This window comes from Arvicola amphibius, chromosome 14 (genome assembly GCF_903992535.2).
Source record: "Arvicola amphibius chromosome 14, mArvAmp1.2, whole genome shotgun sequence".
NCBI classification, from domain to species: domain Eukaryota; kingdom Metazoa; phylum Chordata; class Mammalia; order Rodentia; family Cricetidae; genus Arvicola; species Arvicola amphibius.
The window spans coordinates 35,713,854-35,737,388 of record NC_052060.1 but is presented as its reverse complement, the minus strand read 5'-3'; the positions used below and the strand labels follow the sequence as shown (position 1 = coordinate 35,737,388).

General features: G+C 44.0%; 1 protein-coding gene across 9 annotated transcripts in view; it reads left to right on the top strand.

Moving 5' to 3' along the window:
- Positions 1 to 21,757, top strand: part of Alpk1 (alpha kinase 1) — a 91,337-nt gene extending 69,580 nt beyond the window's left edge. For 7 of the 9 annotated variants that reach the window (XM_038311028.2, XM_038311029.2, XM_038311031.2 and 4 more), the window contains 10 exons: positions 5,551 to 5,610; positions 7,555 to 7,641; positions 9,498 to 9,574; positions 10,355 to 10,450; positions 11,803 to 11,907; positions 13,856 to 15,971; positions 16,220 to 16,373; positions 17,813 to 17,975; positions 19,366 to 19,552; positions 21,201 to 21,757. In XM_038311028.2, the coding sequence (XP_038166956.1) occupies positions 5,551 to 5,610; positions 7,555 to 7,641; positions 9,498 to 9,574; positions 10,355 to 10,450; positions 11,803 to 11,907; positions 13,856 to 15,971; positions 16,220 to 16,373; positions 17,813 to 17,975; positions 19,366 to 19,552; positions 21,201 to 21,400 (3,245 nt within the window). In that variant the 3' untranslated portion in view covers positions 21,401 to 21,757. Of the gene's footprint in view, positions 1 to 16; positions 422 to 5,550; positions 5,611 to 7,554; positions 7,642 to 9,497; positions 9,575 to 10,354; positions 10,451 to 11,802; positions 11,908 to 13,855; positions 15,972 to 16,219; positions 16,374 to 17,812; positions 17,976 to 19,365; positions 19,553 to 21,200 lie in introns of those variants that run through there. The other 2 variants (XM_042054151.1, XM_038311035.2) reach the window with 2 other exon arrangements.
- The last annotated feature ends 1,778 nt before the right edge of the window (positions 21,758 to 23,535 follow it).

Below are 23,535 nucleotides of genomic sequence, written 5' to 3'. Positions count from 1 at the left end.
CTTGGCGCCGGCTGGTCCCCAGCCCGCTTGCTCCCAGCTACTTGACCTCTACGGGCGCTGGCGGGCACCGGCGGGTGCCACCTCGGCTGCCCCAGCCCGCGCTGCCCCTGCACCCGCCTCTCGGCAGGCACAAAGGCCTGGCGTAAAGGGTTTCGGAGCCAAAAGCAGTAGAGAAAATTGTGAAAGGGTGTGGAAAATACTAATTGGAGCCTTTGTCTGCTAACAAATCTGTCCCGCTGCTTTCAAACAGGGGCATCTGAATTGCTGTACTTCTGACCAAGGGCCTTTAAAAAGCTGATTAGAAATCGACTCTTTTCTCCTAGCTCTCCTGTCTCCTTTCTGTAGGGCCACTTGACTAAGCCGACAATGGAGCTGACAGCCCACTGAAGCAATTTGAGGGTTTTCATCATTGAGAACACCGGTACAGTACCTGATTAGGGCTGAAAGTATCTTTTTTTCTCCCTGTCACTTTGAATGAAATGAAAACTGAGGCTGACAGGCCAACTTATGGAGCAGGGGAGCGGGGCTGAGGTGGGGGCTGGGTGGGTGGGAGAGAGCGCAGCCCGCTCCCACACAGGTCTAGAGTTATTTAAATTACTCATAATCTGTAAATTTAGAAACGTGGAGCGAAAGTATGGGAACAGAAATCAAATCTCCCCTCTGGAGACAACCAGCCCACCCCCACACACCCTTTTTTTTGCTTGATTTCAGCTATTTCTGTTATTTGGGTAACTCTGGTCTGTATAAGGTGGAAGTCTCTTTACTTCATTTCTTTTGAAAGGGAACTGCAGAAGCTATACTAAATGGGACGATTGTTTAACGCAGAAGGGACAGATAAAATAGCTCGGGAGAAAAAGGGCTTATAGAGATTGCCTTTTCAAAAACCCAGTCAGGGCTGGAATACAACTGCATGTCGAGCGGCTTGCTTGGCATATGGGAAGGCCTAGATCCAGCCCAAGCACCACAAAAGCCCAAGTTCACTCTGGCAAATTCTTCTGACTGTAAATGGTGCCTGTGACTTACTCTTGACTTTTCCTGAGTAACTCTAGAGAAAGCTGAACATTTTGCCTCGTAGGGGGATAGAACCCATGGCCTCATCTTTGCTAGTTAAGTGCTCTACCCACTGAGCTACATTCCCCCAGCGGTTTCTTTGCCTTGCTTTTTCATTATTGCCCTTGTACCTATAACATAGGTGGTAGAAAGTTTTTCTCCTTTCGAAACCTTAATGTCATCATGGAAAGTCTATTCCTTGACTCACCTGGGTTTAAAATAAAGGGCCTGGGTCTTATTTCTCAACAGTGAGCTCGTCTTTTGCTCAAAGGCATTTCTACAGGTGCTACTAAAACATACAGCCTCAGGACTGGCTCTTGTAAACTACCCTAAAACATCTGTACACCTACATAGCATTCAAATACAATGGGTATGTATGTGGGTGCAGAGTATTTAGTGCTGGCCATGTGAAGGAAGCACTGGATAGAGAATGGGGGACTGTGTACTCATCAAACAGGGCCAGGGAAGACAATAAAAAGGCGAGAAGACAGTAGTGTGACTGAAATCCCCCTCAGTCAAGTCCTTGCTAGCTTCCACCCAAAATGTGTCACAGATATCAAAATAGCAGGTGTCAGGGAGACAAGAGAAGACCCCTTGGATCTGCTGCTCAGCTCACTCTGAATCCAGAGGCAAACACTCCAAGCCACAGTGGCAGAGAAAGGCACAGCCTTCCCGTTCCGTACAGATGGAGGACTGAGCCGATACAGAACCTTCCCTCATTAGGAACACGTAGATACGGTGAAGTGAAGGCTTGCAAGAGCCTGTGACTGACACCGCGGCTGCTTAGAGCCAGAGCATTGAACTCCTGCTCACAACACATATCCAGGGGTGTTCGTATTGAATATAGTCCTAAGGGAAGGGACAGGGGTTTGAATCTCTGTGCAGAGACCAAACACAGGACTCTGAGTCACATGATTAAAAATGGATGCAGAAAGATAGAATTGTCTTTTTAATATTTATTTATTTATTTATTTTTATTGAGCTCTACATTTTTATCTGCTTCCCTCCCCTTCAACGCTCTCCCAAGGTCCCCATGCTCCCAATTTACTCAGGAGACCTTGTCTTTTTCTACTCCCCATGTAGATTCGAAGACAGAATTCTTAAGGCTTTGCACAGGTTGTGAAAGGAGACACAGTGACTCCCCCCCAGCCACTGTGAAGAAGTTTCAAGGAAGCTTATTCAACCACAGATATCCTACGTATCAGATATTTACATTACGATTCACTACAGTAGCAAAATTACAGCTATGAAGTAGCAACAAAAATAATTTAGTGGCTGGGATCACCATGAGAAACTGTATTAAAGGTTCACAGCATCAGGAAGGTTGAGGATCACTGATGGAGAGACAGCGAGTATACCCAGAACTCTCCCCGTGGGTACACTGAGCTTCTGGCATGTCATGGCTGAGAAGGATGCCCAACTGCCAAAAACTATCATTGAGGGCATGGCAAGAAAGTAGCTGGCTAGGAAAAATGAAGGAAAGGGGAAAGTATTTAAGAAAAATAAACAAGTTTCAAATTTTATGAAATTACTGGGCAAGCAACAGCCGTGGTTTCTAAGTGCTCACTCTGTTTCTCATTCAGTCCCCCTTCAATCCATTCATAAAAAGTCCCAAGCATGTGATAAAAAGACAGAGTGAATGGTGTCCCCTGGGCAGTGCTGTCTGCCTCCCATGTGTCCGCCGTACCCTGGGAATGTGAGGAAGCGTGAGTTCTGCTTCTGAAGATCCTGAGCCAATGCAGCACACTGGGGGAGCCAGGGACCAGCTAACACCATGTGCCCCCTGTGCCCCTCACTACGTAACTGGTAACAGCCTGGAAACCAAGGTGCATTTCCTAGGCAGGCTCCCTAGGTGTTCCAGCCCTGACCTCCTCACCTATATTCCTGCACAGCACTAACGGCAGGAGGGAAAGACAAAGAACTGACCATTGAATTTAAAGAACATACTGAAAATAAACAAGAGGAATGGAAATGTGAAGAACTCTGAAAGCTAAAAGAGAAAAAATTGTGCACGTACACACACACACACACACACACACACACACACACACACACACAAGCATAGCAGAAGTTCCAGGACCATGGAGATCCAGAAGTGAGACAAAACACATCTTTATAGTGAAAGAGTAAACCAATCCTATGCCCTTCCTGGACCCAGTGTGGCGAAACTACTAAAAATAAATAACAAAAAAGTCTTAAAGGAAAGAAGAAGAAAAGACAAGTCATTAACATAGGAAATATAATTAGACCTGACTAAAATCACTAGATAAGGAGGGATGATTCAGTTGTTAAAACTACATAGTGCTCTTGCAGAGGACTTGGGTTATGTTCCCACACCCATGTTAGGTGGCTCACAACTGCCTATAACTCCAGTTCCAGGGGATCTGGTGCCCTCTTCTGGCCTATGTGGGCACCTGTACTTACCTGTATATACCCTGCCCACACCTATCCCAGACCCCTAAACACAAATTCAACATAATGAGAAATAAAATAAATCTTTGGCAAGCATGGTGACATACAACTTTAATCCCAACTCTCAGGAGGCAGAAGTGAACAAATCTCTGAGTTTGCAGCCAGCCTGAGGTATATGCAGAGAACCAGGCCATCCAGGGCTACATAGTGAAATCTGGCCTCAAAAAAAATATCAAAACAAACAAACAAATAAAAATATAAACAAGAGTCTAGATAAAAAGAAGAAATATCCCAGAAAGCAGTGGAATAAAAACTAATCTGAGACAAAATAACTTGAACCTACCTAGAATTTTATAACCAGCAAAACTATCATTTAAAAGTGTAGGCAAAACAGACATTTTGGAAGATTATTTCCCTAACGCAAAATTAAACATAGAAAGATGAGCCTCTTGGTACACAAACTAGAAGAGGTGTGCAGTGTCTATTAGACCATGTGTCATTGCTGAAACAGGTCATTTGGAAATGAAATCTGACACAACTGATCTGTGTCATTGGGGAAAGCCATAGGAGACAACTACATTTAGAGGTTTTTGTTTTTGTTTTATTTCCTATACTTATGTGTATGTGTACGAGTACAGATGCCCATGGGCCCAGAATTGGATATCAGAACTCCCTAAAGCTGGAATTACAAGAGACTGTAAGCTACCCAGCATAGGTGCTGGGACCTGAAATCTACAAGAGCAGCAACTGCTTTCAACCACCAAGTCATCCCCAGCCCCATGACAATAACAATTTAGTGAAGAGTAAAAGAAGGAGAAGGAGGGGGAGCAAGTCTCGGAAACATTTGGAATAATGGAATTCCAGGCCAAAATAATTATGAAATGTGGTAATGGTGATGTAAAAGCTAGGCCAAGGAATCACAGGAAAACAGGAAGCAACCGTGACAGAGTAGGATGAGAGGGAGAAGAGAGAACTCAGACATGGGCACAAAGAGGTAGAAGAGTCCCAATTATGCAGGGCTTCAAGTCAATTGGAAGAAGAGGCAATTCAAAGGCAAGTGGCTGAGTTCCCTGTTTAGGAAAAACAACAACCCATAGATAAGGTTGTAGACTTAAGTTTCTGTCTCACCCAGTTCTGCAACCATTCAGTCCCAGAGAAACACACAGAGGCTTATATCAGTTATAAACTGTTTGGCCTATCAGCTCAGGCTTGTTATTAACTAGTTCTTACAGCTTAAATTAACCCATAATTCTTGTCTATGGTTAGCCACACGGCTTGCCACTTTTCTCAGTGAGGCATTCTCATCTTGCTTCCTCTGCATCTGGCTTGTGACTGACTCACTGTTTGCCTTTCGTCTTTCAGAATTCTCCTAGCCTAGTTGCCTCACCTCTACTTCCTGCCTGGCTACTGACCAATCATGTTTTCAGTAAACCAATGAGTGACAAATCTTTACAGTGTACAAGAATATTATCCCACAGCATAATGTCCCTCTCATGTGGTAGCAAGCAAAATAAACAAAACGTTTGGAAAAAAAGATAGCTGCAAATCCCTAGGCATAGGTGAGAAACTGTTGTGTAAATTGTCCCTGTTCTTGGGCAACTATAATCTGTTGTGGTACAGCTTTCACAAAGAGGACAAGCACTTTTTGCTGGGGTTTTCCTCTGCTATCCTTCTTTCTCTGTATCCATAAACTCTCTCTCTCTCTCTCTCTCTCTCTCTCTCTCTCTCTCTCTCTCTCTCTCTCTCTCTGTGTGTGTGTGTGTCTGTCTCTCTCTCTCTCTCTCTCTCTCTCTCTCTCTCTCTCTCTCTCTCTCTCTCTCTCTGTGTGTGTGTGTGTGTGTGTGTGTGTGTAAGGTGTGAATTTAATTGCCCCTTCAGATACTATATAACTTTCCAGTTTACCAGTTCTGGAAATATATCATTCTTTTCAGTTTTATATTTGATGTAGTTGTTGATTTAAATGTTAGATCCAGGTATTTCCAGAGGGGACATGGTCCCTGTTACAACACATCAATCCTAGAGCAGAAACCATCATTAAATATGCGATCTCTGGAACCCATTCTTTGGTGTCTGCTTGCTTCTTCTCAGGGAAACTGCTGAAGGCAGAGTACATCCTGAGCAGCCTCATAAGCAACAACGGAGCAACCGGTGAGTATCTCACATGTCTAGAGCAATGTGTCCCTCAGGCCCTGCCATGGTCCTCATCTATAGCTGCTTAGTCCGTGTTGGCTACAGGGGACTACCTGGGACTGAATCTATAGTGAGGAATGAAGCGGCTTCTGTCGAGCTTCTTACTGCTCTCTGTTTCTGTTTTCTCTAAATTCAAACGTGAAGCAGAAGATGCTTGGTGCCTCATTGCTTCATTATAGAGCACCTCAGCTAGTGCACAGTAACTGCTAATGCGGACAGTCTGTGAGTCCCAGCAAGGGCTCAGCGGAAGCCCCGGCCAGAATCATGGGGTGGGGTTGGGGATGAGGGTTCTGGTTCAGAAGAATGCTCCTATGGCCTCATGCGTTTCAACGTTTTGGAAATTCATTTTGCTGTATAACAACTTCCATAAAAAGTTATTTTTGAAGTTATGTTCTTGTTGATATCCAGTTAACATATGAAAAGAAGCGTTAAACCTTCGGAGGTTTTGTTGGGAGTCCTGAGCATATCAGTGAGCAAGTTTCCCCAAAAGTTGAGCACAGTTTTTTCAGTCAACTTTGGAATTCAATGGGCTGAGATCCACTGGCTCTTGGTTCTTGAAGCTTGTAGGGTGCACATGTGTGTGGAAGACATGTTGGGGTGCAAATGTTCACTGCATGCCTTTCCTTTGTGGTCACCAGCACAAAACCACAGTGCTCATATTTTCTGTTTTCTACACTATACTTGCCCACCATATACACACACAAGCACATACCCTACAAAACATGCACACATACACATACACGCACGCACACACACACACACACACACACACACACACACACACACACAAGCTATATATGCATGCACAGGAACTAGGAAGAAAGCAGTACAGTTTCTTGAAGAGCTTAAGTCCATTTTTTCCCACTGACATTTACCATTCTCCCTTTTTCCTTTTGCCACCCATTGGGCTACTTGACAAAACAAGAAGAATAATAGAGTACACAGTACAATGTATACATGTGGGGAAATTCATAACAAACTCCCTATATGGAAGAATTGATATATGCTAATACGAAACTGAAAACCCAGCCTACTGGGGGCTGGAGAGATGGCTCAGTGGTTAAGAGCATTGCCTCGTCTTCCAAAGGTCCTGAGTTCAATTCCCAGCAACCACATGGTGGCTCACAACCATCTGTAATGAGGTCTGGTGCCCTCTTCTGGCCTGTAGGCATACACGCAGACAGAATATTGTATACATAATAAATAAATAAAAAAAAAACAACAAAAACCTCTGCAATAAATAAATAAATAAATAAACCCCAGCCTACTTACCCGCAAACTCCAGACCAATGTCTTAGAATTTTACCTGCCTCATGCAAATGCCCATAAAAAAAAGATACTCACCACTCCCTTCATTTAGTCAAATGACCAGCCTGAGTGCCAGCCCAGGTCTCTACAAGCAAGCGTTATTACATGGGCAATGAATTCTCTCCTAAGTTTTGGTCTTTGTGGAGTCATCACCTTTGGCATCCAAACGAATCTTGTGTGGTTGGAACTGACCATGCAGTCTGGGATGCTGCCACAGACAGTGGGGTCTCCCCTTGGGTAAAATAACCTGGGGTCAGGAACCTGGGGAGCATTCAAGGCAATAGCACTGAATCTGGGATCTGAGAAAGAAGATGAACTGTTAAGAGGCCAGAGAAGAGCATCCCAGGTTGGGATGACGTGAGTACAGGTCGGTGCATGAAACAAGAGACCAGATGAAGGTCCCAGGGAGCAGGGCCCATTGATCAAACAGCCACAGACTGTATAGAAGCTGGCCCCTGTGGAGGCACAGGGACTGGAGCTGTCTCTCAGATCTAAATCATGTATGCTCATGAAGAAAGACATCTCTAAAAATAGGTTTATTTTACCCTGTCCTTTCCTTATTGACTCCAGGCAATGTCTTTGTTTTTATTTCAGGTACCTGGCTGTATAGAAATGAAAGTGACCAAATCCTGGTGCAGTCGGTCTGTATACAGATCAGAGGACAAATTCTGCAGAAGCTAGGTACTGTCTGATGCCAATCATCATTCCTCTCAGGGCTCATGTACAGAGGCTGGCTAAAAGAGGTTACTGTGGCATTTCCTTATTATATCTGGTCAAGACCATCACATCCCACTTCCCTGAGTTGTCCTGTTGAGAAGAAAATAATGTTTAAGATATTAAGAGCTGAGCTGAAGATGATTGTGTACACCTGTGTAGTCAACTCTGTAGACTGAGGCAGGAGGATAGCTTAAGCCAGGAGACTGAGGCCAGCTTGGGCAACATAGTGAGACTCCATGTTTTAAAATGGCTAGGTGGTGGTGGTGCACAACTTTAATCCCAGCTCTCAGGAGTCAGAAACAGGCAGATGAATCTCTGAAAGGCCAGCCTGGTCTACAAAAGTGAGTTCCAGGACAACCAGGACTATTACATGGAGAAACCCTGTCTCAAAAAACCAAAAAAAAAAAAAAAGAAAGAAAGAAAGAAAGAAAGAAAAACAAAAACAAAAAAAGGCCCATAGCTTAAGAATGTTAATAAGAGGGGCTGGAGAGATGGCTCAGAGGTTAAGAGCACTGGCTGCTCTTCCAGAGGTCCGGAGTTCAATTCCCAGCAACTATATGGTGGCTCACAACCATCTGTACTGAGATCTGGCACCTTCTTCTGGCGTGCGGGCATACATCAAGGCAGAATGTTGTATACATAATAAATAAATAAATCTTTTTTAAAAAAGAATATTAATAAGAGCCAGGCAGTAGTGGACACATGCCTTTAATCCCAGCACTTGAAAGGCAGAGGCAGGCAGATCTCTGAATTTGAGGTCAGCCTGCTCTACAGAGCAAGTTCCGGGACAGATGGAGCTACATAAAGAAACCTTGTCTCAAAAAAAAAAAAAAAAAAAAAAAAAAAAAAAAAACAAACAAACAAAAAATGAATATTAATAAGAGAAAATTACTTTTTTCCTGTTTTGTTAGCAATCTTTGCCGTTGTGATTTGTGGCTACTCACCAACTGTGGTTACTTACAGTCCTTGGAGTGCTCACAAATGTTTTGAGCAAAGTTTTCAAACCCTAATTAGACTAAACAGCAAACTAAAGGTTTTGAAATTATAATAGAAGATGGTAACTATCATTCTTATAAATAATGGAAACGACCATAGATTATATATTTATGTATGTGTGTGTTACAGACTGTGCTGGCTAGTTTTCCATCAACTTGACCCAAGCTAGAGTCATCAGAGAGGAGGGAGCCTCCATTAAGAAAATGTCCCCATAAGATCACGCTGTAGGCAAGCTTTTTCTTAATTAGTGATTTTTGTAAAAAGGCCCAGCCCTTTGTGGGTGATGCCATCGCTGAGCCAGTGGTGCCGTAAGAAAGCAGGCTGAGCAAGCCATGAGGAACAAGCCAGTAAGCAGTACCCTTCCACGGCCTCTGTGTCGGCTCCTGCATCCTCGTGCCTGCCCAGTTTGAGTTCCTGTCCTGACTCCCTTCAACATGAACAGCGCTGTGGAAGTGTGAGCGAAAGAAACCCTCCCCTCCTATGTTGCTTTGTTCATGGTGTTTCATCAGAGCAGTGGTAGCCCTGATGAAGACAGATTCCAAATGCATGATGACTCTCACAGTTCCGTGGCGATGTGGGGAAGTTATCAATGTACGGCTAAAGGGAAGAAACAAATTGCCGTGCCAGTCCTCTCTACGCCAAGTTCTCCTAACAGAAGTCAATGGCTGTTCCTAGTGCACTTGCTTTCTAAGTTCTTCCTAACTATTTACTTTATTTATATTTATTTATTATTTATAGCTATAAATGATTGCTTGTTCATTATTTATCTGTTCGCTAAGACACAGATGCTGGCAGTCCAGCCCTATTCTTCCCTTGTTTTTCAGGCATGTGGTACGAAGCAGCAGAGTTGATATGGGCCTCGGTCGTAGGCTATCTGACGCTCCCTCAGCCAGATAAAAAGGTTGTGTGCCTACATGCAGCGCCTCCTCTCGCTGCTCATCTTCGGAGAGTTGTCTCTTTACAACACAATTAATCTCACGACTTATCGAGTCTCTTAGCACCATCTTCTTTATCCTACACAAGCACGGGACCAGGAACATTTGGGAACTTTCTTGTGTGTCATAGTTAGTCTTGGCCTATGGCGGGTTTCTATAATAATGCCCAGCCATCCAGCTCTAAACTGAGCTCTCTGCTCCACTGTGTCTATCCTGCCACACATCAACCTTCACTTGGTTCTCTGACAAAACTGAGATGGCCATGTATGAAGTCATTCTCCAAGCGTCCAGTGAGCAAAGCTCCCTTTAATTGTGCGTGCAATAACATCGTTAAGAAACTAAGGGCCAACCCTTGCCTTGCTGTTAGTCGCCTCATTCTCTCTGTGGCACTGTCCCCATGTTACCTGCGCCTCCATTTCCCAGAGCTGTGTCAGCGAGTGAGGCCTATCCGCTTCTGCAACACAGACAGAGAGTAGTATAAGATCTCTTCCCATACCAATTATCGAGGCCTACTAATTAGGTAAATTAATGCTGATAACCCAGGAAAGCCCAACTTCAGAGTAGCCACATTTCACCGTCATGCCTTGGGATGTGATGGTCTCTCAAGCCCGGTGACGTTTAATTCAAAAGTATCTCCGTCATAGTCATAGAATAAAAACCAGCAGATAGTTCACCTAGGATGGAGCCCTGGACTGCAGGCCATAAGATGAGAGAACGCCAGTCTGACTTGTTTGTTTTCCTTACAGGGCATTTCCACATCACTGGGTATACTGGCGGACATCTTTGTTTCCATGAGCAAAGCAGATTATGAAAAGTTTAAGAACAACCCACAGGTTAACTTGGTAATTGTCATTGGTCAAAAGCATGGTTCAGAGTGGCATCCCCTGGACAGCTGTCAATGCTGCTTCTGGTTACCCCACTTCTTTCCCAGGAGAGTAGGGGCTGAGTGCACAGTCCCTACTGTGTTAATGGGAACAGCTCTAATGGGTCCTATTTGTCTTGGTCTTCCCAGCCTCTAGCACTGAATCAAATATACAAAGGGCGTGGAAATGTTCGAGTGAATGAATGAGAGGATATCCTCAGAGCGGCTTTTAGTTACTATACGTTTCCTTTCTATGTTTTACAAAATTTACTATGCAAATTCGGCGATAAAAGGATAATAATTTTAAAACAAAATAAAATCACAGTGGGGGCGACAGAGGGAGAGAATTCAGTTGGCAGAGCATTTTCCATATAAGTATGAGGACCTGAGTTGGTTTGGTCCCCAGCACCCACATAAAAGCCAGGCATGGTAACACGTGCTTATAATTCCAGTGCTGGAGATGCAGGAAGAACCTTGGTGCTTTCTAGTCAGCCATTGTAGCTGAATCTGTGAGCTCCTGGTGAGAGACCTGTTTCAAAGCAAAACAAGAAAGGGTGGACAGGCCAGGTGGTGGTGGCGCACGCCTTTAATCCCAGCACTTGGGAGGCAGAGGCAGGCGGATCTCTGAGTTTGAGGCCAGCCTGGTCTACAAGAGCTAGTTCCAGGACAGGCTCTAGAAACTACAGGGAAACCCTGTCTCGAAAAACCAAAAAAAAAAAAAAAAAAAGGTGGACAGACCCCGAGAAAGACATCCACAAGCAATTATTTTCATTGTTCAAAGCAGAGCATTGAGGATTTGCTCCATATTCTTAATCTAATATTACCATTCTTTTTCATAACGTTGTATGCTGATCAATACAAAATGAGCTCCTACAGGCCACTGTCCCCTCAAGTCTAGAGCAGTGTCTGGCTCCATGGAGGGGCCCAGTCTGTGTTTCCAGAATGAATAGATGAATCCTTGTTGGTGTGAAGCCATAAAAAAAACTTTGCTAAGAACAGCACAGAGATCATCCATCAGTCTGGATACAAAATGTGTGGTTTCCATGAACAGGGAACTTTGCCCCAGTTCCCAGAGAGGCTCATCTGATTTACTTTGTCTAATGTACATGGCAGAGCCTGTGCGTTCTGAACGCAGGATGGGGGTAGCTAGAGGAAAGGACACCTGGCGCTCTGGACCCACTTAGAGTTTCTTAGCACTGTTCTGACCGACTCAAGGCGAAAAGAAGGGATCCCTGGGCATCTTGAAAGAAACGCATTGCAATGTCAAGGGCTTTGTCCTCCCGATGGAGAAACAGCACCTGCTGCTTCACTGTCTATCCCCTTTCCCCACAGGCCTTGCTCAAGGAGTTTGACCACCATTTGCTGTCAGCGGCCGAAGCCTGCAAACTGGCGGCTGCCTTCAGTGCCTACACGCCCCTCTTTGTGCTCACAGCTGTGGTAAATATGGGGTTTCCCATGCAGCAGGGAGGGGAAAGTCTAAGCTTGAAGTAGATGCTGGCTCCTCGCTGGCAATTATGCTAAGACTCCACAAGAGGAAAGTGTTATTGGTCAGAAGGACCAGATCATGATGACAGCCAGGTTACTTAAGTCCAAGCATATAAGGCTGTTTGTTCCAGACTGCCACCCTAGGAGCCTTTTCAAAACATGTGTTCCCGGGGTCTGCTCTGTGCCTGTTAAATGTCAAAACCTCTTGGACTAACATTCCAAAAACTTTCATCAGCGGTTAAGAGCAACTGCTCCTGCATAGGTTCCTACCACCTACATCTGGTGGCTTGCAGCAACCTGTAACTCCAGCTCCAAGCAATCCAGCACCCTCTCTGGATTCCATGGGCATGTGCATGAACACGTAAACACACACACATACACATAACTTTTAACAATGAACTTATTCATTGTTAACTCCATATTCAACTCCCTATCTGTAAGTTCCGCACCCTTACATTTATTTCAACAACTTTGGATCAAAATTTTTGCATCTGTTGAAAACACGTACAGACAGGTCTTTTGTTCTTGTCTTTCCCAGACAATGCAGTGTTGACACTGTGTTACACATTAGGAGTGATCTCGAGAGGATGTATGTACACGTTTTATATGTATACCATTTTGTGCAAGGGACATCAGCATCCACAGATTTTGGTATCCACATGGGAAACCAGTACACGGATTCAATACACAGATAGATGTAAAGCCTGCTGCTCTGTTGTTTGGGTTATAATTAAATCAATGCCCTTACTGCATAGAGAAATGAGTTATGGGGCTGGAGAGATGGCTCAGAGGTTAAGAGCATTGCCTGCTCTTCCAAAGATCCTGATTCAATTCCCAGCAACTACATGGTGGCTCACAACCATCTCTAATGGGGTCTGGTGCCCTCTTCTGGCGTGCAGGCATACACACAGACAGAATATTGTATACATAATAAATAAATAAATATTTTTTAAAAAAAGAAATGAGTTATGTTTATATCCTGGGTGTGGACTGTGTCAGTGAGACTTGTCACTGGGACCAATACAAATCCTGTGGGAAGTAATCAAAGGGAAGGAAAGGGCTCTTCTTTGATTTTTGTCCTGCTTTAAATTTGGTGGTGTTGTTTGCCTTTTTGCTAGCAGTTTTGGAGGTTTCCATCTGTGGCTCGCTGGCTCTATTACTTTGGTCCAGAGATTAGATAAAATGCCATGGTAACAGGAGCTATCAAGAACAAAAGGTTCAGCCTCACAGCTGCTAGTGCTAGCAGGCATCCATCCTCCTTCTTCCCCTCTTATCCCAAATTCACTCCTGCTTATTGGATGGTACAAGCCACACTCACGGTGGGTCTTGCATCCCTTATGTTGTCTCTGGTAAGTCTTTTCACAGACTTATCAAACCAATCAGACAGACAACCCAACTGTCATGTACCATTTGCGAAAATGAATAGCAGCAAAGGTCATAAGTCTGCCATGTTCAGTGTACAAGCATCAGGACTGAGGCAGGATGGAAGGTAAAGATAATGTCTTATCCTCCACACCAGTCAATGGCTCTTGTTGCCATCTTTTCTTACTTACCAAAACAAAACTCACACCCACCATTAAACATTGGGAACCTTCTTTAGAATGTCTGTGGTGTGTATTTCTCTTTCTGTAATATTTTAAGTGGTTACCCTCCAGGAATTAAAAAGGTTGATGGGTTGGTGGTGGTGCACACCTTTAATCCAAGCACTTGGGAGGTAGAGGCTAGTGTGAATTTCTGTGAGTTTGAGACCAGCCTGGTCTACATAGTGAGCCCCAGAAGAGCCAGAGCTACAAAGAGAGACCCTGTCTCAAAAACAAAAGTGAAGAGAAAGAAAAAAGAAAAGAAGAAATGTATCTAGTACTCGGTGCACTATCTGATCTGCATCTGCTCTTTTCCACAGAATATCCGTGGCACGTGCTTATTGTCATATAGTAGCTCTTCTGACTGTCCTCCAGGATTGAAAAGTGGGTATCTGTGTGATGCCAAAGAGGCTTTTGAGATTGGCCTCCTGACCAAGAAAGATGGAGAGCTGGTTAGTGGGAAGCAGGAGCTGCACAGCTTCATCAAAGCCGCTTTCGGCCTCGCCACGGTGCACGGCAGGCTGCATGGGGAGACAGGTGTGGTCCGCGCTGCAAGGCAGCTGTGCAGTGAAGCTGTGGGGAAGCTGTACACCTATAGCACTTCCTCCACCAGCCAGGACCGAGAAGCCCTGTCTCGGGAAATCATGTCTCTTGTCAGCCAGGTGAAGAGACATCTACAAGTTCAAAGCTTCCCAAATTTAGATGAGAGATCTTACGTCCCAGAGAGTTTCAAATGTGGCTTGGATAAGCCTATCTTGCTCGGGCACACGGATTTCCAACAAATTCTTGAAACCTATTCCCAACACCATACTTCCATCTGTGAGGTATTTGAAAGCACTTGCGGGAACAGCAAAGGCAACCAGAGAGACACAAAACCAGAGGTCTGTATCACTGCCCTGAAAACAGAAACAAATACCATGGATACTATGGGTGCTACTCTAGAGAAACTGTGTTCTCAAGGGAGCAGGAGTATAGTTTCCTCCCAGATGGCTGAGAAAGACCAGGAGAAGCTCAGAAGGGTAAGGAGAAAAAGTTGGACCCATTCTGAGGCATTTCGAGTCTCGCTGGATCAAGATATGGGGACTGAGACTGAGCCACCAAGCCAGAGCAATAGCAGGGCAAATGTTCCCCACCCGTCTCTAAGTGACAGCCATAGCTCCAGTTCTTGGAGCAAACTGTCAGGGCTCAGCTCTTCTGCAAGCTGGGAGGAGGTGAACTGTGGTGTTGAGGATATGGCAGGGAGAGACTCTAGCAAAGCAGAACATCTTGTGGACACTCAGTGCTCCACAGCCGTGTCTGAGGAGCCCAAGACCGACAAAAGGGGCAGAGCTACAGACTTGTTTTCAAAGCTGTATGGCGTCTCTCTTCAGGAAACTGAAGACCATGGTCTGCAGTCTACACAAAGCCAGTTGCGCAAACACACGTCCTTAACACCCATCCTTCCTCTCAACACAACAGATGCTTGCTTGACCTCGGGTACGGAGTTATTAGAAGGCCCTGAAGGAAACCAGGATGCCAGAAATGGAGGACCTAGGAATGCTTCTCTTCAGTCCAGTCCTTCATGTGGCTCTGTGTCCTGGCCCTTGTCTAGTTCTGACAAGTTCACAGACATGGCCACATATCCTTCAGTTCAAGAAGAAGAAACCTGCGAAATAGTTGGTCCCTTTCCAGAAGGCAAGCTTGACATCGAAGACGAGTGTGGAGGAAATAATGGGGGAAAGCTCACTGAAAGATTCACAGGGCCTGCATGTACAGATGGCCGCTCCTCAGTTGACCCAGAAGGAGAAACAGAAGAAAGCAAAGAGGATGAGCTGCCACACCCTCAGGTAGTACTGGAATGTTTGAAAGGCAGTCATTCAAGGCTGGCGTGTAGCACTTCCTCTCATCTGTCTGTTCAGAGTGGTGGCTCAGCAAAGACAGGCAGCTCAATTAAAGACCAGGGCGTGGACCCTGATGCCCCCACAGAGAATGAGGAAGGCCAACTACTCGACAGCACAGAGGTCTACCCCACTGGCCAAGATGGTGCTCACAGACCCAGTGCTTTGAGGCCAGGTCAGAGAGACGAGAGGCCCAATTCCTCTGTCAGTGGCTACAGTCCCTTCCCTGTCCTCAGCGAGGACTTCAGCACCACAGAGGAGGACGTTGGGAGCCTGCTAAAGAGCAGCCAGAACTCCAGCTCATCCTTACAGTGGCGGCAGAAATCTCCTGCCTTTTCCAGCAGTTCTTTGGAGGGGGAAAGTTCATGGTCTCTTCTGAACTCCAGCAGAAGTTCATTCGCCTCATTGCCAGGACAGACCAGGCAAGAGATCCTTGAAGCTCGCACCCTGCAGCCCGATGACCTTGAAAAACTTCTGGCGGGTGTGAAAAATGACTGGCTGCTTCAGAGACTGGAGAATACAGGAGTTTTAAAGCCCAGTCAACTCCAACGTGCACACAGTAAGTACAACCTTTTTAGTCTATAGCTTCGGGCTTCAGAAGGTTTCTGCTGGGAGCCCTTGGAAGAGCTTGCTGGGTATACCACTCACTTATTATGAAAGACGCTTCATGTGATTCACCAGGAAAATTGCTTTTCTAGCTGTGGAATTTCCTGCCAGGAACCTACAGTGAGCACGCAAAGTGTACTCACTGGGTGCCAAGACCTGTTCAAAATGCCTTAAAGAAGTCTAACCTTATTTTTTTTCCAGATGCTCTTCTGCTAAAATATTCCAAAAAGTCTGAATTGTGGACAGCCCAGGAAACTGTGGTATATTTAGGAGACTACCTGAAAGTGAAGAAGAAAGGCAAGCAGAGAAATGCATTTTGGGTCCACTATCTTCATCAAGAGGAAACTCTGGGGAGGTATTTACTGGAAAACGTGTGTCCTCAGCATTATTGGGCTAATTTCCTTTTGCTTGAGTAGTCATTTGTCTTTGCTTTCAGATATTGTCTTCCTTCTTCATCATTAGTCAATGAATAACAGTTTCCATATATCATAGAGCTATGCCCTATGAGTGTTTGGATGCTTCAGAGTTCCCAAAACAAAGAAACCAATCTTAACTCTTACAGTCAATCCAAAAAGCAAGGCAAGGCTATTTACATACAAAGAAACATCAGTTAGATAGACAGCTGACTTCCCGGTAGCAACAGTAGAAACCGCAAACAATGGAAGTCACATACTTGAAAATATCTAATGCAGAGAACTATAAGGACATTTTCATATTAAAATAAAAGCAGCAACAGGAATTTTCCATGCTGAGGAAAAATAGTGTACAATGAAAAGAAAGATGCCTCCCTTGTCACAGAGTGATGAGCCACACTTCCGAAAGAATGTTCCAGAAATGCTTCAGTACTGGCACCCCACAGGGGGTAGCCCTTTTGTACATATTTCTGGCCTCAGTCAATAAAGGAAACACTCTGGATTGGTTCAAAGCTCTGCATACCTGCATTCAGTGCTGGGGTGTCCCTCTCAGAACATCCCAACAGGGCATCATTGGGATGCTCTCTGATGCTGCAGAGGCTCCACCTGTGTGTGCACTTTTCGCTGTCAGATCCCTTCTCACACTCAGGAGTCTGCATGTTCAGACATATTAGAGTCAGAGATTTCTAAAGGGGGGAGTTGCTCTCATTGTGGTCTACAATGCTGACAACTTCCACTGGTTTCTGTAGGTCACTCCAAGCACATGGGACATTACTAATAAATTCATACTAATTTATAGCAAATACAAAGCATTACAGTGACATATAGTACTGCCACTATTGCCTTATTTAATTACTTATTACCATGTATAGTCTTTGTCCGATTATACTCTGAGCCCTTGAAAGTTTTATGTCTCCTATCTCGTACTTTTCTCAGAACCCTCAGAACTAACACACTGGTGTGCCCATAATAGGTGTTGGCAAAGTTAGTGCCCACGAGAATGAAATCACTCAAGGAAGGGATGGAGGAGGGCTTCATGCCAACTAATTGACATCTTTAAGACCACACTGCGGACGACAGAGCCTCAGGCTCCAGACTCCACCACGTTGACCTATGGTTTCCACAGAGGTGTGAAGAACGGCTATGCTCCCTTGAGTAGACAGTGTCCCTTCATATTCCATACCATTTCAGGCCAGCTAGCATGAGCTCTGCTCTCTTACAGAAGTGGCTTTTACAAAATTATTTAAATCTGAAGTTAAGACGATGCTATTGATTTGATAAGGAATAGAAAATACCTTTTAAACCGTGTGTCTCTTACCCCCTCTCACTTGCTCTGGAGTAATGATCACTTCACACATCACCAACCGTGTTCTGTCCACAGATACGTTGGGAAGGAATACAAAGAGTGGAAGGGGCTGCGGCACCACTTCACCGATGTGGAGCGGCAGATGACGGCGCAGCACTATGTGACAGAATTTAACAAAAGACTCTACGAACAAAAGATCCCAACGCAGATATTCTACATCCCGTCCACAGTATTGCTGGTGAGGACTTCGAAAGCATGAGTTTGGTTAATTAAACAAACCTACAAAAAAAAAAATATTAGGTTTTATTTCTATCCCAAGTCGGCTTCTAACATGGTCCTGGCAAGATCTTAACACATCCAGTTAATGGACTTCTTCATCTGCTTCATCAGCTTCTTCCTGTTAAAAAAGATCCGTGAGGAAAGTGACTTCTGCCCTCCTCCAACACATTCATTTGAACTAGACAGTCCAAGGGGTGACGTCAGAGTGACAGGCAACCTAAGATCTGGTTACGTTAGCACTCTCACTAGACTTTTCTTTTTGTGTTGTCTCTGCAAAGGGACTCTCCAGGCTGTGTTTTGTACAAAATAGTCCTTCAGCAAGATACATAAACCCCTTGTGTTGTATTTCTTTCTCCAAGTCTTTGCAATTAAGTGATACTAAGCTGTATCTTAAACACACTTAGCAAGAAAAAAAAAACATAAGTACTTCCATTTCAAATTTCAAATTCAGGAAATTCTTAAATTTGACCCAACCTGTCTTCCTCCATCCTGGATACAGGGACATTGAAACCATTCTGTCTTCACTTGAAAGAGATGAAGGCAAATCTCCTATTTTCTCCTTTTTGGATCAAGAATACCCTGATCCATATAGAAGACTGGCTCCTTCCTGTATTCATATTTGTAATGATTTTTTTCATTGCCCAGAAAGACTTCAACTCATTTTTTAGGGTTTATAATATAGATATCATCTGATCTGTACCTTCACATCAGAAAGTGTTCAAGAGTCTTACAGGCATTGACACTCACCTGTAAGCTAAGCTCATCACACGGAAATGCATGAGCTTTAGCCTCTAGTCCCATGGCATGGTCCACTCACGTGCTTTGGAAAGCCAGCCTGGGGTGAGGTCCCTGTGCCCTAATTTGTTTCACATGTATGAATATTTTGTCTGCACTGTTTGTGCATCACTGTGTGCTTTGTGCCTCTGGAGGCCAGAAGAGGGCATTGGATCTCCAGGACTGGGTTTATAGATGTGAACCAACGTATGGATGCTGGAAACTGAGCTCAGGTCCTCTGGAAGAGTAGCCAGCGCTCTCAACCATTGAGCCATCTGTCCAACCCTTGTGATCAAATTTCTTAAGTGAGAAATTTAATCTATGAATAATAATCACTTTATGTTTATTTTATGTTTACACTACAGGTAATGCTAGGTACTTTGTATTTGTTTCATCATTTGTTTTTGAGAAAACTAAAGAGTTATTATTATGACTCCTAGACCTATCTCTGAGGAAAGTGAAGTGTAGACTAATAAATCTACGAGGCAAAACCTCAGCCCAAACTGAGATCCAGCCCATTACAGAGACTGTTGCCTTCACCACTGTTCATACTGCCTCCCATCTTTATGTTTCAGATTTTGGAAGACAAGACTATAAAGGGATGCATCAGTGTGGAACCTTACATACTGGGAGAATTCGTGAAGTTATCAAATAACACAAAAGTGGTCAAAACTGAGTACAAAGCTACAGAATATGGCTTGGCTTACGGCCATTTTTCTTATGAGTTTTCTAAGCACAGAGACGTTGTGGTTGATTTGCAAGGTATGTAAAGCCGGGAGTTACTTTTTATTCTGAATATTGCAACTGATTTCACTAATCATTAATCATATTTCATAGACCATTCTGTGTGCAAGGTACTATTTGGAGCTAAGTTCATTGATTTTACTGCATGTAGCAAATGATTCCTGACTTAAGCACCTTGTTATCCATGCTGTGGTCTCTTGGGCTCAGTTGCAGAGTGGTCCCTAGAAGCTTCTACTCACTTGAGTGGATACAAATCAAATCAGTTTTTTGTTACCACATTTCACTTCAAATCCTCTCAACTTTTTTCATGGGACTGGAGGATGGCTTTGTGGTTTAGAACCCTTGCTGTTCTTATAAAGGGTCTAGACTCAATCCCAGTACCCACAAGGATGGCTGCTCACAAGTATCTGTAATTCAAGTTCCTGGTTATCTGGCATCTTCTGCTCCTGTCTTAGTTATGGTTTCTATTACTGTGAAGAGACACCATGACCATGGTAAATCGTATAAAGGTAAACATTTAATTTTTTTAATTTAATTGTGGTGGCTTAGAGTTTCAGAGGTCTGGTTTATTATCTTCATGGTGGTTTTAGGGCAGACATGGTGCAGGAGAGGAAGCCGAGAATCCTACATCTTTATCTACAGGTAACAGGAAATGAACTGTCACACTGGGCATGGCTTGAGCATAAGAGACCTCAAATCTCGCCTCCACAGTGACACACTTCCTCCAACAAAGTCACACCTACCCCAACAAGGCAACACTTCCTAATAGTGCCACTCCCTATGAGTATATAGGGGCCATTTTCACTTAAACTACCATGCCTCCACAAGCAAATTAATAATCAGTAATCAATTAATTGAATTTAAAATCATGTCTACTTTTTCTTTTCTCTAGCCCTTTCTCCATAGTGAAATCTGATAACTGAGTTTCATAGTTGGAATTGTTATGAAACAGAAAGCTGTGTGTACTTAAAATTGACTTTTCTTTAAATCTGCATTAATGTTAATGATGTTTCAGTTTGTTGGTTGCTGTATTCACTGTAATTCACACTAGTGAATATTCTAGGAAGAGCCCTTCAACCCACTGCTCTCTTCCTTCATAGCATGTATAGCTGTCACCTCATATGTGTTACATATTCACAGTTTACTGATATGTCTGCCTTCGTGAGAATGTTTGCTCAGTAGGTACAAACATTTTTGCTTATCTTGTTTACTACTATGTACTATGTATCTAAAACTTTTTTGTTCAATGTCCGTGCTTGATACACAAGTGTGGGGTAAGCAGGGTAATATAGGACTTAGTGAATAAGGCCTAAAGAAGTTTCTAAATCCAGAGATAAATGCTCAGCATTGATATTTTAATAATTATTCTAAGTGAACTTTATGCTCTACAAGTCTGTGAATATTCACGATTGCAGTATGTCATGCATGACACGCGTAACAATGTAGTATTCAGCCTTCTTCCTTAAATTAATAATTAGGACATACACGTCATATTCCTTGGCAGAAACTTACTAAATATAAACCCCAGGATGATCAAGTTTTTAATGTATCTCTTTAAGTGCGCATGTGTGTGTGCACCTGTGTGTAAGCCTGCACGGGTGTGCATGTGTTTATGTGCTGACATTTCTAGCGCAGGTGGTGTTCAGACGTATCCATTCTCTTTTAGGTTGGGTGACTGGCAATGGAAAAGGACTCATCTATCTTACCGACCCTCAGATTCACTCTGTCGATCAGAAAGACGTCACTACAAATTTTGGGAAGCGGGGGATATTTTACTTCTTTAATAACCAGCACGCAAGCTGTAATGAAATATGTCACCGTCTTTCTCTGACTAGACCTTCCCTAGAGAAACCAAGTAACATGTAGGCTGTAGGTTGGCAGCTTGACAGTCCTTCAGAAGCCTAGCATCAAATCTGCCTCCCCCAGGGCGCACAGCATGGCGTGATTGATCCTTTCAGCCTTTGACTTACAAGAGGATTTGGAAATGGATGATTCCAGCCATTGACTTACAAGAGGAATTGGAAAACGTCAGTTCCAGGCCCACACTTGCTTGCCAGGACGAGATTCTGCAGACCTTGCTCCCTCTGACACGGGAACATGTCAGGGGCTGTACTGGGTTGTATATGATGTATAGTTGTATATGATGTTGGAGGTCCGGAGTTGTATGGTAAAGACAACATATAGGATAGAAAACTCTGCTGAAAATAAACTTCTGTCATTTAAGTCATTGTGATTTGGGTTTGGAGGGAGTTGTTTGTGTGTGTGTGTGTGTGTGTGTGTGTGTGTGTGTGTGTGTGTTTTGTCTCTTTGGAGGATTTGGGTTATTATCTGTTATGATTGACAGTATTGCTGTTTTCCTACTAACCTGAGAGTTCTGTGTACATTTAAAAAGCTCAGACTCAGCTGGGCAGTGGTGGCACATGCCTTTAATTACAGCACTCGGGAGGCAGAGTCAGGCAGATCTCAGTGAGTTCGAGACGAGCCTGGTCTAAAAAAATCAAGTTCCAAGACAGCCAGGAATGTTACACAGAAAAACCCTGTCTCTAAAAACAAATAAAATAAAAAGCTCAGGCTCTTCGGATAAGACACCAATTTTTGTTTTTCTTTTGACATTTTACTTTTTATCAAACTGTTTTCCACAAAGAATTTTTTTTTTATTGAGATGAATTCACCAATCTTTATTTCATGTTTGTGTGTGATACCAGATAACTTTGTGTTCTGGCTTCCTTTCCAATTTTTCCATGTTTCTATCTAGTGCATTTCTGTCGATGAGCGATGACGGAAGAATGATCACGTACCCCATGGTCACCACAGCCCATTCTTTCTCCATAGCTTTTCTGCACACGAGATCAGTTGTTTTAGTTCCTGCTGGAAGAACTGTACAAAGGGAGGGCTGAAAATGCCTCAGGGCTACCACCCACATTTGGGGTGTGTCTTCTCAACTGGGTTAACGTAATCTAGAAACTCCCTCCTGGACATGCTCAGAGGTTTGTCTCCTAGGTGAGCCTGCATCATGTCAAACTGACCATCAATATTAACCATCGCATGTGGCGTTCTGGGTGTCCGGGTTGAGGGCTCATCGAGGAGTATCACGGTTCTTGGTCGCCAGCTAATAAAAGGACGCACATACTTTTAATTGGCTTAATCATCATGGTTGCCTGTGTCTTTCTTGTGTGGATTCTGACCACACGAGAATCATCGAGGGGGAAAGGACAAAACCCTGCATATTTGGTCATATGTGCAATCTAAATTTAAACACATGTGTGACGTGAAGGCAGAAGAGACACTTGGGGAGAGAAGTGATGAGAAAGGACAGTGTGGGGGGAGGGGATATGAGTGTATGAAGATGTCACAATAGGGTCAGCGATGTGGCTCAGCAGATAAAAACGCTGTGCAAGCCGGTGGCCTGAGTTCACACTCTGGAGCATACAAAAGGGTGGAAGGAAAGAGCCAACTCCTGAAAGATGTCCACTGGCCTCCACACACCCTGCAGCATTCCCACACCCGCTCCCTCCCTCCCTCCCTCCCTCCCTCCCTCCCTCCCTCCTTCTCTCCTTCCCTCCCTCCCTCACACACACACACACATACACACAACAGTCACAAAAACACTTTTAAAATGCTAAAGAAAATGTCATAATAAAGTCCATTGTTTTGTATGCTAGCTGGAAATTAACACTTCAACTTTCTTGTGAAAAACATCTTACCCAAGAGCCGTTATTCTCCCAGGCCCCATTGCAAGCCATGGCATAACTGGATAGCTGTTGTTGTTCAGCCTACACCAATGCTAATCTAAGATTGGAACATATTATCCATACTGGAGCTGAATGCTAAATGTCTTTCTATTATTTACCTAATACTGTCACTAGCACAAGTATTTCCTAATCATAAGGGCTTAAAAACTGCATTCATTAACTACCTTGCAGTTTCTGTAGGTCGGAAATCGGGGTTGGTTTAGCTAGGAGTCTGTTAGGTGGCTATGGGGAGTCAGTGAGGGCTGTAGT